Genomic DNA, 15,029 nt, shown 5'->3' with positions numbered 1-15,029 from the left:
CCTCTAGTTCAGCACCAGCCTGGTCAGGGTATGCATTATGGTCTCCTTGAGACACGTTTGCCCAATGTGCCCTCTTATGTTCCTAGAGTTGACTACAGGGGAAAGGGTATGACCAGGAAAGCTAGAGATGAGCGAAGGGTTGATCCGAGAGGCTTACCTAAGGTTAGTACTGATCACCGCTTCCAGACAGCTTTTCACCTGGACTTACTACTCTAGTGTGATTCTCACCAGGAACCCAGTGATTGCCAGGTCTCAGTGGATTGACTGGCAGTACATTAGAGAGTTGCAGAAGGCCTCAGTTGATCATGCCATTGCTATTTGCCAGCGCACTAGGGTTTATGAGATCATGGAGTTCTAGCATGACTAGGAACACAGAGGTAGTAGCTCAGTTCTATGCTACTCTGTTCGTTGAGGAGGATGAGAGGCGGATGCACTGGATGCTTGAGGGCCAGTGGTACAGTGTTGACTATGATGTTTTTGCCGCTCAGCTTGGCTTCTCAGAGGATGATCTCTAGAGGGACAGGATCCACACCGAGCAGGTGTTACCTCCTGAGCAGCTCGCCTATATGTATCCACCAGGAGGTGAGAGAGGAGCAGTGGGGAAGGTTCTAGGTCTTCACCCTACCTTACAGGATACCTAGGACAGGATGTTCAGGAAGACTATTGACTGCAAGGGTGGAGACAAGGGCAACATTGCAGATTACTCTAGGAACCTGCTCCACAGGATGGCACCTGATGCTCGGCCTTTCAGCGTATTTGACTTCATTTGGTCAGAGATCAGGAGTGTGGGAGAGAGGCCACTTAAGGGATGTGGATTTGCTCCCTATATCATGTATATGATTGAGCAGGTGACAGGGCACACATTCGAGTATGACAAGATTCACAAGGCCCTGAAGATTGTTGCAGATCTGCCTGAGACAGGGTTACCTCCTAGCAGGACCAGGAGGAGCAGCAGCAGCACCAGAGGCAGATGCACCTAAGAGTGGTGCACCAGCAGGAGCTTCACCTTCACCACGTGCTCCTTCACGTTCTACTTCATGCCGTGGCAGTCCTCCCTCGCCTATCCTACAGGCTTTTCAGCTCCATATTTGGGATGTGCCAGGGACATCCAGACCCGGCAAGCAGAAGGAGAGGGAGGCTAGGAGGAAGGATACTCGAACCTTGAAGCAAATTGCTTCTAGGCTTGAGCTTGATCCTCCTAGGTCTCCACTATCAGATGAGGCAGCTAGTGAGCATGAGACTGAGGAGCAGCAGCAGGCCAGATACGACAGAGAGTATGCTGAGTTCCTTCAGAGACAGCAGCAGCAGCAGGCACCAGAGCACCCTGACACTACCACTATAGGCTCGTGTGCCTACTCACTCTCAGCCACGTCCTAGTTCTATAGATGACTATGCTTCTGACTGGTGGAGTGACCTCACTGGTGGTGGCGGCTACTACGGGTCTGGTGGCTATGACCCATCTGGCGTAGGTGGTTCTCGTCCAGCTCGGTGTTACATGCTCAGATGACAGGATGCTGGGAGAGATGATGATGATGATGAGTGATGCCAGAGATCAGATACAGCTTGCAGCCCCTTTTGTCCTTAGTTTGTCATTGTTGGACCTTTGTGGTGATGGATGACAAAGGGGGAGAGAGACTGATTAAAGCTTCAGGATATTTGTTTCATTTGGCTTATCTTTGTACCTGATGCTATGTACTGCAGGCTGTAGTTTTCGTTTTTGAGCTTCATTGATGTATCTTGGGTTTGAGACAGTTTGTATCATGTGAGAGATGAGATTCACTTATGCTTTATCTATGTATCTCTTGAGACATGATCTTTATTTATATATCAGTGGTTTCTGGACTTGAGAAAATGTGTAATGAGTGCTATGTGTGACATACATGTGTTGTATTTATTTTCATAAGGTCTATGCATGTTAGAATGAAAATATTGATGTGATGCCTTTATATTTATTCTTGTGTGATATATCTTGTCATATGCATCACGGTTTCACTTTGTCACACACACATGCACCCCACGGATGCAATGATTTAGGGGGAGTCTCCTATATGTTTTAGTATGTGCAATTGACATTTGAGGTCATTTTGTGAATTCTAATCATAAGCACATATTAAGGGGGAGCCTCTCATAAATCATTGAACCCAAAAGTCTTAAATGTTTATATTCTTGTGTAAGCTTTAATCAAGTTGTCATCAATCACCAAAAAGGGGGAGATTGAAAGTGCATCTAGCCCTTTAGTGGGTTTTGGATGATTGAATGACAACGTGATTAAAGGACTAACCCATTTGCTAAGTGTGGACAGGTAATAGGTTATCTCACAGGTACTTAATGAAAGCCAAAATGATGTGTTGTTGTATAAACAATCTAGTTCAAGCACAAGACAACAATGCAAATGGAATTCATGCAAAGGCTTATTTATTGTGGGATTTCCATGTACTATGTGAAAGCAAGCTTGTAAGAATTAATTAATGAGACATAAGGGATTGCATATGGAATTGGTCTCATATTTGAAGCTTGCTAAATTGAAATGAAAAAGATAACAATACAATGAATGGATGATTCAACACAAGATGTGACTTGATGGCTTGAGATGGTGAAGATAGCAAGGAAAGGCTTCGAGGTACTAAGCAAGGGTGAAGGGCAAGCGACGGCTTGGCGGCCGAAGAACCTAGCTAGGGTGAAGAAGGAAGTACTTGCATTTAGTTGAGGTACTAATCAAGCTATGATGTTCATGTTTATGTGGAGGATCAAATCACTATTGGAGTGTTTGATGGAAGTGACTTGATACATTTGGGATTATTCAAATTTGATGAATGGAATCAAGTCACATGCTCAAGATGGCTATGCTCAAGTGAAAAGATCAATATCAACATGTTAGCACCCTTACTTGATGAAGATTGAAAGGGACGGCATCAATTCAAAAGAGATCAACTCAAGTGGTATAAATTCATTTTTCCTTTGATCTTGAGTTTATTAGGTATGTCGTACTATTAAGAGGGATGCATCATGTTGATAGATAATGCTTCATAAGTGCTCAAGTCAACTCATGTGAGTTTGAGTATTTGAGAGACAAAAGAGCTAACTGATTTCTTGTTGGTCTGGCAATACTGGACGTGTCCGGTATTCATACCGGACGTGTCCGGTATTTGTCCAGCAGCTGTAAAATTATTGTTCTCGGGTTGGTTCGTCGGGAGTTCCGACGTAGGCCGGGAGTTCCGACGGTCGCGAGTTCCGGCAATGGTCGGGAGTTCCGACGTCTCGCATTTTAACTGCCTTGGAGGGTTCACTGTCCTGGTCATACCGGATGTCTCTGGTATTCATACCGGACGTGTCCGGTATGCACGACCAACGGCCAACGGCTAGTTTTCAAAAGCCTTGAGGGTCGGGAGTTCCGACGTGAGTCGGGAGTTCCGGCAATGCGTCGGGAGTTCCGACACCTCACTAACTTTAACTCAGTTACATGGTTTTCAAATTTGCTGAGGGTCAGGAGTTCCGACGTGAGTCGGGAGTTCCGACGGTCGGAAGTCCAGGCATTCATCGGGAGTTCCGACGCCTCACAACATCACTGTAACTTAGTTACCGTTGGCGCAGTGTAAGTCATACCGGACGTGTCCGGTATGGCAACGGCTATAAAACGGCTAGTTTTTCAAGGGGGCTATAAATACCCCCAAGCCTCCACCTTTGGAGGCTGCTGATTCTGCTGATATACACACACGTTTTTGAGCCTTGCCAACTCTCCTAAACCCTCTCTTAGTGAGTGTGTGATACAAATTGCAAAATCCATTTGTGGGTTAAGAGAGAATTTGAAAAAGAGAGCAAGCCACCACTTGAGCACTTGTGCATATTGTCAATCTCATGATTCGCATTTGTTACTCTTGGACTCTTGGTCCTAGACGGTTAGGCAGTCGCCGAGAGCACCCGAGAGATTGTGGTGTGCCACAGAAAGTTTGTAACGGTCGATTCCGCCGCCTCAGGAATCATTTAGTGGAAGGAGGAAAAGGAGTTGGAAAAGACTCCGGCTAGAGTGACCTTCGTGGTACCCTCTAGGGCTGACCTTCGCTGGGTCGCCCGTAGCCCCCTCAACGGAGAGTAGGACTCGAACGAGTCCGAACTTCGGTAAAACAAATATCGTGTCTCAATTCGCATTTCATTTGATATTTGTGTTGCTCCAGCTCTTGTGCAGGTTCTCTGTGTATATTGATATCTCTAGTAGGTACCTGCAGTTTGGTTTGAAGATAGAAATCGAAAAGGAGCAAGTTCGGGGCTGTTCTGCAGAAACCGTGCATACCGGACACGTCCGGTATTCATACCGGACACGTCCGGTATTAGAGCTCTGTGCTGAAAATATTTATTCGCAGTTCTAACTTTGTGTTGCAGGGTTGTAGCTTCTAGATATATTCTTTATACCTTGTACACTGTGTGGCTAACTTGTGAGGGGTGGTATTACTCTTATTTGGAGTTTCCAATTTGGAAACTCCCTTTACTAATTGTTTCCGCATTTAAAGGTGTTAATTTTCAGAAACGCCTATTCACCCCCCTCTAGGCGGCATCCTAGGTCCTTTCACCGTGCCAGTTGCTCAAAACCGGTAAGTGCCCTGAATAAAGGTTGTAGTTCTAAGTGCAAGCTTAGGGCTAGTAACTTAAACGGGCCAGAGTGCCACAGTGAAATCTAAGAAACACGCACGCCAAAAATCGTGCATCACTTTGTTTCGGCCGATGTCCGCGGTCACCACGTCCGGTTGTTGAGGGCCGAGCGCCTGCTCGCCCTGCACCGTGCTGCCTCGCCGCGGCTGGATGAGGTCCTCCTCTCTGACGCTAGCGCCCTCATGCCCCGCGGCGTCGCCGGGGCCGATACGACCGAGAGTTCGCGTCCATCCTCACCCGCGACGCGCTGGCCTTTATGGCCGGCCTGCAGCGCGAGTTCCGCGGCGCCATCCACTACGCCATGGAGCAGCGCGCGGGAGGCCCAGCAGTGGTACGCCACCGGCGAGCTGCTGTGGTTCGACCCGGCCACGAGGCTCGTGCGCGACGGGGACTGGACGTGCACGCCCGTGCCGTCGGCCGTGGCCGACCGCGCCATGGAGATCACGGGGCCCGCCGAGCCGTGGAAGATGGTCATCAACGCGCTCAACTCCGATGCCAAGGTCTTCATGGTAAGCATACACACGCGTGCAAACTTGGCTCTAGATTGAGTACGCATGGGTGAATGGATGGATGGATGAAGCACATGTGATGTGTCGACCATTCTGAGCTGAGATGACAAGAAAAAAAATGTGGCAGGCTGACTTTGAGGACGCGCTGTCGCCGACGTGGGAGAACCTAATGCACGGGCAGGTCAACCTGCGGGACACCGTGGCTAGCACCATCAGCTTCTGCGACGCGGCGTGCGGGCGGGAGTACAAGCTCAACGACCGCAACTTCGGCCTCTACTTCTTCCACAACCACGCTGCCTTCCACGCCTGCCAGGGCGCCGGCCTCAGCCCATTCTTTTACCTACCCAAGATGGAGCACTCCAGCTACGTGCGTCGCAGTACATGCTGCACGCCCGGCCCATATGAACACGCGCCTCGGTGGTGCGTGCACGGTGCACCACACACGTCCATGTGCGCAGCAGTGACGTGACTCACTGGACGCTCGCTCATCGTCTCCTACAGGGAAGCGAGGATTTGGAACCGGGTGTTCCAGAGAGCCGAGAAAGCTGCTGGGATCGAGCCAGGGAGCATCCGGGCGACGGTGCTGGTGGAGACATTGCCGGCGGTCTTCCAGATGAACGAGATCCTGCACGAGCTGCGCGAACACTCGGCAGGGCTCAACTGCGGTCGCTGGGACTACATCTTCAGCTACGTCAAGACGTTCCGCGCTCACCCGGACCGCCTCCTCCCCGACCGCGCCCTCGTCGGCATGGCCCAGCACTTCATGTGCTCCTACTCCCACCTCCTCATCCACACCTGCCACCGCCGCGGTGTCCACGCCATGGGCAGCATGGTAAGCTCACCGTATATCCCCGGCGGCGGCGTCCACGCATGCGCGTGGTCGACGTCACGCGACTAACCGTGCAACGAACGAACTCAATCGCACGTAGGCAGCTCAGATTCCGATCAAGGACGACGCGGCAGCGAACGAGGTGGCGCTGGAGCTAGTGCACAAGGACAAGCTGAGGGAGGTGCGCACGGGGCACGACGGCACGTGGGCGGCGCACCCGGGGCTCATCCTGGCGATCCGGGAGGTCTTCGAGGGCCACCTCGGTGGGAGGCCGAACCAGATCGACGACGTCGCGGGGCACGAGGGTGCCAGCGTCAGAGAGGAGGACCTCATCCAGATCGGCAATGAGCGGAACCTCCGCGAGAGCCTCGCGATCGTGGACCAATACATGACAGAGGCCATCACGGCGTGCAAGGCGATGCCGTCGGACGACCTGCTCTCCAGGTTCATGAAGAAGCGCGACAGCAATGGCAGGGCATTCCTAGAGGACGTGCTCTAGTGGATCGCGCTCAACTTCATGCTCGCCACGGACCAAAGAAGCGGCGACGGCAGGGCGAGGCTAGAGCGGCTCAGCCACGGCATGTGCACGACAGTGGGTCGCCCAGGCGAACTGCTATGACAGCGCGGCGAGGCGCGGCGAGGCAGCACGGTGCAGGGTGAGCAGGCACTCAGCCCTCGACGACCGGACACGGTGACCGCGGACACCGGCCGAAACAGAGTGCTACACGATTTTTGGCGTGCGTGTTTCTTAGATTTCACTGTGGCTCTCTGGCCCGTTCAAGTTACTAGCCCAAGCTTGCACTTAGAACTACAACCTTTATTCAGGCACTTCCCGGTTTCGAGCAACTGATAGGGAAGAACAGAGGCCTCAACATCGGTTTGTCCTCCGCCCAGGTATTAAAAGTGAACGGTTTTAACAGTTAGGGCACCGATATTAGACGGTTTTGTAGTTGAAGGTTAAAATTAGACCAACATAATAGTTGAGGGACCAAAATTGGACTTAATCCTATTTTTTTGGGTCTGAGGGAGTATAAGCAAACTAAAAAAAGCAACAGCTTGTGGAGTAGGTACATCACATTGATTAGAGTTCATTAGATCTTTCAAGTTTTAAAGTTCTATCTCTAGAGCCTGATCTGAGGTTGGTCATCTAACCGAACAGACCCAATATTCTCTGTCACAATCCCTGTCTGTGCCCTATCCAAACAAAAGGATTGCTCTAACGCGCTCGTTCCACGCGCACGACGTCAGCGCCGTCTCCCTCGCGTGCACACACATGGACGGAGCTGGGGTGGACGGAGCCAGGCAGCCAGCGCGGACAGCTACGATCGGAGCCGTGGGCGGCCAGATCTAGCTCTCGAGGAAAATATTTAAAAAAATCATGAATAGTAAGAATTCGTATGCCGAGTGTTAATTAATTTTGAAAACATACAAATTGGATGTTAAAAAAGTGAGGTGCGCATATTCATCGTCCGTGGAGGAAGAACATATAGAGGATGACGAGCGGGACCTACTTGTCAGTGTCTCCTAGAATGAATTTAGGGGCTTAAAATTAGGTGCCGCTGCTAGAGTAGAAGTGAAAAATCGGTGCCATTAAAAATAAGGGGAGCACCAAATGAAAAGGGCTCTGGTTTGCGTGCCCCCCATCTGGAGTTGCTCTACGCTCCTAGCAACCCTGGCTCCCCAAAACCCGGCCCAAACGAGCCGGCTCAAGATGGCAACGGGTACGTACCCGATGGGTACTGGCCACCCGTATCCGCATCCGCTAAATCAAAATTTTACCCGTTGAGTTACCCGTACCCGCAGACAGGTAGAAAATTCATTCCATACCCACACCCGACAGGTAATTCTTACCCGACAATATACCCGAGTTCACACACCAAAATATAATAGCTTGCAGCAAAACAAATCAACAATAGAGCAGCAAAACAGAAATATGGGCCGGTGGAGTGGAGTGAGGATGAGGATTAGGGTTTGAGGGAGTTCTGGAATATATATACTCATATGCTTATATGGGCCAAATATGGGCTATATACTTATATGGGCTAAAATTGCAGAGGTTGGATATTATTTATGCGGGTTTTTTTACCCGCGGGTATGGGTAGTATACACCCACATCCGTACCCACATACCCGATGGGTACAAAAATTCGTCCAATAATGTATCCGCAGGTGCAAAATGTCTTCCATACCCGTCTCCTTATTGGGTAAAACCCGTCGGGTACTCAGGTTTCGGGTAGCCGTCGCCATCTTGCAGCCGGCAGGCGTTTGGGTTCAGACACACGCGAGCACGCCTCTGCGCGCGCCGCCGCCGCCGAAATGCTCCATCTCAAACAGCGCCTCCTCTCGGCTCTCCGCGCCGCGGTTCCGCTCCCATCCGCCTCCCTCCACCGCATCTGCCTTTGCACCACCGCCTCCGCCACACCGTCCGCCGGATTCTTCGCCGAGGACTACCTCGTCGCCAGCTGCGGCCTCACACTAGCGCAAGCCCGGAAGGCATCCAAGTACATCAACCACCTCAGTTCCCCCGTCAGGCCGGACGCTGTGCGCGCCTTCCTCGTCAGCATCGGCCTTACGGAAGCCGATGTCGTTGCCGCAGTCGTGAGCTACCCGATTCTCCTCTGCTACAAGGTAGACGAAACCCTAACCCCGCGCGTTGCCCGGCTACGCGAAATCGGCCTCTCACCTCCCCAGATCTCCCGTCTCATAACCGTTGCCCCTGAAATCTTGGCTAGCCCCGTCAAGATGTCTCGTCTCGCCTTTTACATCTCGTTTTTGGGATCCTACGACAGGGTGCATTCCGCCCTAAAGAACTGCTACTACCTGCTCCGTCAAGACCTTCAGACTGTGGTCAGGCCCAACATAGCATTCCTGCGCCAGTGCGGCCTAACTAACTATAATATTGGCCATCACTGTTTGCTGCGCTCGAGGATCCTCCTAGCAGAGTCACAGCGTGTGAAGGAAATTGCTGCGCGCGCTGAGGAGCTTGGGGTGTCGCGCAACTCTGTGGCGTTCAAGCACGCCCTGGTCACCGTCTACAGCTTAAATGCCGGGAGGCTGAATGCAAAGCTCAGTTTCCTGAAGAATGTTATTGGATGCTCTGAGGCTGAGCTGGGCAATCTGGTGTGCAAGGCGCCTACAATTCTAGCACATTCAGAGAGTAAGCTAGGTCGCGCTATGGAGTTTCTGAAGGTGGAGGTTGGAATGGAGCCGTCATATGTACTGAACAGACCGGCACTTATCAGTTATAGCATTGAGAGACGTCTAATGCCCCGGCATTATGTAATAAGGATTCTGAAGGCAAAGGGATTGCTGAGCAAAGAGATTGACTTTTATAGCGTGGTTTGTATAACAGAGGAGAAATTTTTGGAAAAGTTCATTCTCCCTTATAACAAGAGTTTTCCAGGGCTAATAGATGCTTATGCTGCTGCTTGCAGAGGCCAAGTAACCCTCGAACTATAACTGTGAGATGTTTACTGGAAATGTTGCAGGTCTATTCTGTCTCGCAAATTGATGTTGAATCTGTTTATGCAGCGAAAATGTTATCTTCTTTTCACTTCGGAAGATATCTGGTTATCTGATCACTCACATAAATATTTGACTTTTAGTTGTGGCCAACAGCCCAACCTTTCTAAATCGGCTGTGCTCTAGTGAAGGCAATGGAACCTTGGAAGAAAGTCTTGTTTTTAGTTTGCACAGAGTATATCACTGAGAAAACCATCACAAAGTGATGCTGTCTTCGATGCTGTGACATAGTAGACGTCAAAATGTATTGCCACAATTCAAGGTATTGGGCAATGGCTTGAACTGTGGGTGGTCCAGTGATGTCTCAGATCCATTGCTTGTCAGTTAGCGCTCCAGCAACAGTCCTTTGCTTCCTGGTTGGTGTTGGAATTCCTTTGCTTCCTGGTTGACATACTATAGATGCAATAGATGGACATACTATTAGATGCAATTTCTGGCCATCTGATTATTCATTCCTTTATTATGATTGTGCCTTGGTATCTCTGAAGAATTTGGAAGATCTAGCTTTGGTTCACAGCTAACTTATTATATAGATGATGAATCTATTATGTTTGTACAAGACTAATGTCATTCTGGTAGAGTCCTCAATACATCTTATGAATTAAGACGTGTGGCACTGCTCTCTAGTCTCTACTATATCGGTTTTGTTGAAGCATCCTACATTGGTATATGCGGTATTCTCATTACTTTGTTTTGGTTTTCATTATTATAAATCCACATGACAGCTACAGGAGCCATCGATAGGCACCAGCTTTGGTACACGTACTTGTTAGTCACTGTTAAGTGAGTTGATTCTGTTATTATATGTTTGGACCGTCTTTTTTTCTGGCAGTAGTTGGCATCGTTGTTGCAATTTATTTCTTCCCACAAATGCAAGGGCTGTGACAAGTTGGCAGGGTGCAGAGTTGATGCTGCCTGCTCACAGGCCCGGAAACTGTATTCTTGCTGTTCTTTAAGAGGAAAGTGCTTTGCTGCTCTGCTGTATAGTGTTTTGGCTATGTGTTCAGACTGAGCAGGGGCGCAGGGCTGTATGAAACTCTGCCCGGCTGCATCGGTTCATATTATTGTAACAAAATTGTAAAATCACGCGTTTTTTAACACGGATGCCGCAACGTGGAAATAGTCCTATCATTTTTTTATAAAAAAATAGTTCCACGATACTCCTTCCGTTCTAAATTATAAGTCGCTTTGGCTTTTTTTTTATATCTATTCTGCTATGCATTTAGATATAATAATATATCTAGACACATAGCAAAATGGATGAATCAAAAAAGTTAAAGTGATTTATAATTTGGAACGGAGGGAATAATAAATTGCTGTGCACCTGTGCCCCTCCTGGGGTCTGGCTGATGATTGATGAAGCGGTGACCTGAATTTTACTTTTATGGAGGACTGCTTTTGTGACCTGAGCTTTCCTTTCATGGAGGACTGCAAAAGCGGTGAGGGGGGCTATGGAGTAGTCGTTGATCGTTTGACAGGAGGCAACCAACCTTCACTGATTCACAGGACAACTAACTACTTCCGTGCGAATTGCATACCGCTGAGCATTCGATTTAATCGAAATCGTCTTCCAATTCGCTGCATTCACAATGAATTCCAATAATATTTGGTGGAGTTTGTTTAGACGTCAGAACTCGGCACTTCAGCGGCCATCACTCGATAGAGAGTCATCTCCTTCATATTCAGAAATCAGAAGGACGCTACCCATACGGAATGCTGATTGCTGAACCAAAACACCACCCCAGAGGCCCAGACCGGCCGTCGGCGCCTCGCGAGCGGCGCTTCCGCCTCAATACTCCGAACGCATCTCCTTCCCGCTCTCCGCGCCGGAGGCGCCTCTCTCCACCATCGCTTCCTCTACGGCAGCGCGACCGCCACGCGGCCCGCCCGATTCGTGGCCGAGGACTACCTCATCGCTAGCTGCGGCCTCACCCTAGCGCAAGCTCGGAGGGCCTCCAAGCACCTCGCCCACCTCAAGTCACCGGACAACCCCGACGCCGTCCGCGCCTTCCTCGCCGGCATCGGCGTCTCCCAAGCCCACACCACCGCGGCAATCGCCAGGCACCCGCCTCTCCTCACATCCAAGGTGGACAAAACCTCAACTCCTCGCGCCGCCCAGCTCCGACAAATGGGGTTATCGGCTTCCGAGATCTCCTGCCTCGTTACCATAATCCCCTCCATCTTTGTCAGACCCACCGAGATCTCCCGGCTCCCGTTCTACCTCTCCTTCCTCGCCTCTTACAAGAATGTGCTCGCCGCGTTCGCGAGGGCCCGCTACCTCCTTAACGCAGACATCGACAATGTGGTCAAGCCCAACATAGAGTTCCTGCTGCAGTGTGGCCTGACTCTTTGTGATGTTGCCAGTGTCTCTTTGCGCGTTGGGCTTCTGTTCACCATGGCGCCGGAGCGTGTCAAGGAAGTGGTGGCGCGTGCTGACAACCTCGGTGTGCCCCTGTCATATACCTACTGTACTGGATGGTCATGTTCGGAAGCCAATATATGCCTGATCTTTTACGGCCCCCCTCCCCCCCCTCCCCCGCGTCGCTCCCGTAGGCGACACGGGGGCTCCTTGCCGCGCCACCGCCGAGCGTCCTCCCTCCTCTCTCTCTCTCCTTGCCGTCGCCGGAGCGGGTGCCTGGAGGCGCAGGCCCGTGAGGAAGGCGGCGGCAGGGCACTCTTCGCCCGGGCGACGCGGGCGGTCGTTCGGGCGGCCGTCGTGTTCCCATCTCCGGCGTGGTGGAGGCTGCCCCGGTGCTCCGACGACCGGATTTGCCGTCCCCATGGGCGGATCCGTTGTTCCTGAGTCCGGGTCGGCGGAGGCGGCCAGCCGGGGCGAGGCGGCCTATTGAGCGGCGGTGGCGGCGGGGTCCGGCTGCGGTGGGGCACCGTTGGGCTGGATCCGGCGCCTCCTTGAGTGGATCCGACGGCCTCCCGGGTGGATCTACGCAGGGCTGGGCTTGACGGTCGATGGAGGAGGCGGGGACCGAGCTTGGTGCCCCCCACCGTGGTTCTATGGCGGCGTGGCTACGGCGGCGGCGAAGGCCGGCGCGTCGATGCGAGCGCGGCTGTGGCTACGGCTGGGGCCCGTGCGCCTGCAAGGGCGTGGCGGCAAGGCTACTCCAGCTCCCCTTCCTCCGGATCCGGCCATTCCGCGGCTGCAGCTGCTGCCGTCCATGCGGTGGCGTCGGCAGCGTCGACGGTGGGCGCTTGTGCCGACGACGGCTTCGGCGTGCGGTAGGGTGATGCGCGTGGCAGGGTAAGTCCAGGTCTGCATGTAGCCCGATCGGAGGGGGTGGCGGCCGACGCAGCTGTGCGGCTGCTGTGAGCAGCCGGCGCGTCGAGGACCCTCTGGAGAAGCTTCTGCGGGTTGGCAGTGACGACGACGGTGGCGACAGGCTACGGTCCAGCATCTTGGCTCGACGTATGTGCTAGGGGCACCTCGGGCGAAAGCCATGGCGACGGCGACGCCTGTGGGCGCCGTTTTCCTTGTTGGAGGCGTCGTGTTCTTGTGCCCCCAGCCTGGTCTTCCACGGGTGAAAACCCGGTCCTTTCCTGGACAAGCGACGGCGACGCATTCGGCGTCGTACCCTTCCTGAAGGCGTCGCTGTGGAAATTCGTCTCGGCCGTGATGTCTCCTTCGGCGGATGTCCTCTGCCTCTCGGCGCCCGGTTGATGCGAGACGGCGAGTTCTACATCGCGAAGTCGGAGCTGCTGCATCGGGGGATGTAGCTCGGCAACGATGACGCGTGTCGAACCCTCCTTCTCCGACGGCTGGGTTTTCAGCTTTAGAGGCTCGGCAATCGCCGCGGGCGGGGCGTGGGATCATGGCAGGAAGTCGGAGCTGCTCTTCGCGGGGCGTTTGTGCTCGGCAACGATGACCTGCTGCGGCCTTCTGCTTCGGGCCCGTTGGTCTGACATCTTATGTTGGGTTGTCGGTGTTTTGCCATGGGAAGTCGGAGCTGCTAGCTACTTTGCAACTATGCTCGGCGACGATGACTCATGGTAGAGTGTACTCTGTCGCGTTGCGTGGGTGGGTAACCTTTCGTGGTGTTTGGCGCCACACTTGGCTACCTTTTGCTTGTATATAAACTTCTTTCGTCTTAATTGAAAGGCAGAGCTCCTGCCATTGTTTCAAAAAAAAAATATACCTACTGTACTAAAAAATGGATGTCATAGGCCTTGTTTAGATTGAAAGTTTTTTTAACCTGATGAATAGTACCACTTTCGTCTTATTTGGTAAATATTGTCCAATCGTGGACCAACTAGGCTCAAAAGATTTGTGATTTCCAACTAAACTGTGTAATTAGTTTTTTTTACCTACATTTAATACTCCATGTAAGCGGCTAAAAATTGATGTGATGGAGAGAGAATGAAAAAACTTGAAATTTGGAGGTGATCTAAACAAGGCCATAGTCATAGAGAGATGTGGGCTGTTCCGTATACCGGGACAGCTATGGGCCTAAGAAGCAAGCAGATGTATTACAAAAGAGGAGGGACACGCAACAGAGGGGCGTTGAAGGACCAGATCACCAGACCCTGAACTGGCGACGGCAAGCGCAGGCTTGAGTCCCAAATCCAATTCAGTGATCGTTCACCGGCAAGGAATCCAGCGAACGCTCCTATAGACACGTGCGTCTCAACTGCCGTGCCTCCCCTCCCTGTGCGGTTATGCATGCGCTGATGTCAGCGCTGACATCAGCAAAAAAAAAATCAAAGTATTTATTTTCAAATTGCTAACTTTTGAACGGTGTATCCATTTTAAATTCCGTCTGTACCGATGTGTTCTACGTGACAAGGCGAACAAAACTAGACGCCCACTTGAATATGTTTTGAATAATTTTTTAGTAGCAATTTGTATATATTTATAATATATAAAATTGTATTGAATAACTTATGTACATAAGTTATGTTTGATAACTTTTGTATATAAGTTGTGTTCCATAACTTTTGTGTTTTCATGTTTTAGCATAAGTTACTATTTAATTTGTTCCATGTGTTTAATAAATTTTCGTGTTTTCAAGTTTTGGCACAAGTTATAAGTTAATTATTCCTTTGTATTTAATAGCTTTTGTATATAAGTTTTGTTTCATAACTTTTATGTTTCTAAGCTTTGGGATAAGTTATATGTTATAAGTTATAAGTAATAAGTTTTATGTATAAGTTATATGTTATGAGTTATTATACAGAAATTAGTATTACATTTTTTTTTCAAAACATATGCAAGTGGGATCTAATTTTGTTCGTCACGTCATGTAGAACACACCGATGTAGACGGAATTAAAAGTGAATACGCCATTCAGAAGTTATTGCATTTTAAAATAAGGGGCTATTGCGTTCTTGCCCCTATTTTGAACCCCAATTGTGATTTTACCCCCATTTTCTTTCACTTTATGTTTTTACCCCTGCTTTTCCAAAACGAAGGTTCAGTTTACCTCTACTCCGTGAACAGCAGGTAACGGTGTTAAAAAAGTTGACGGATGACAAGTTTGCCCTTCCGAATATTGCGTTTTTGCCCCTATTTCAAAC

At 50.6% G+C, this 15,029-nt stretch overlaps 1 protein-coding gene and 1 pseudogene across 1 annotated transcript; both read left to right on the top strand.

The window, feature by feature from the left end:
• The first annotated feature begins 647 nt into the window (after positions 1-647).
• LOC136470576 (malate synthase, glyoxysomal-like) lies at positions 648-6,481 on the top strand (annotated as a pseudogene).
• Positions 6,482-8,233: 1,752 nt separating this feature from the next.
• LOC136474807 (transcription termination factor MTERF2, chloroplastic-like) lies at positions 8,234-10,585 on the top strand. Its single transcript, XM_066472373.1, has one exon. It carries the CDS (start codon positions 8,298-8,300, stop codon positions 9,438-9,440), a length of 1,143 nt encoding a protein of 380 aa, XP_066328470.1. The 5' UTR covers positions 8,234-8,297; the 3' UTR covers positions 9,441-10,585.
• Positions 10,586-15,029: the final 4,444 nt, after the last annotated feature.

This window comes from Miscanthus floridulus, chromosome 8 (genome assembly GCF_019320115.1).
Source record: "Miscanthus floridulus cultivar M001 chromosome 8, ASM1932011v1, whole genome shotgun sequence".
Lineage (NCBI taxonomy): Eukaryota > Viridiplantae > Streptophyta > Magnoliopsida > Poales > Poaceae > Miscanthus > Miscanthus floridulus.
Note: the sequence above shows the minus strand (reverse complement) of the source record. Positions and strands in the feature narration are given on the sequence as shown.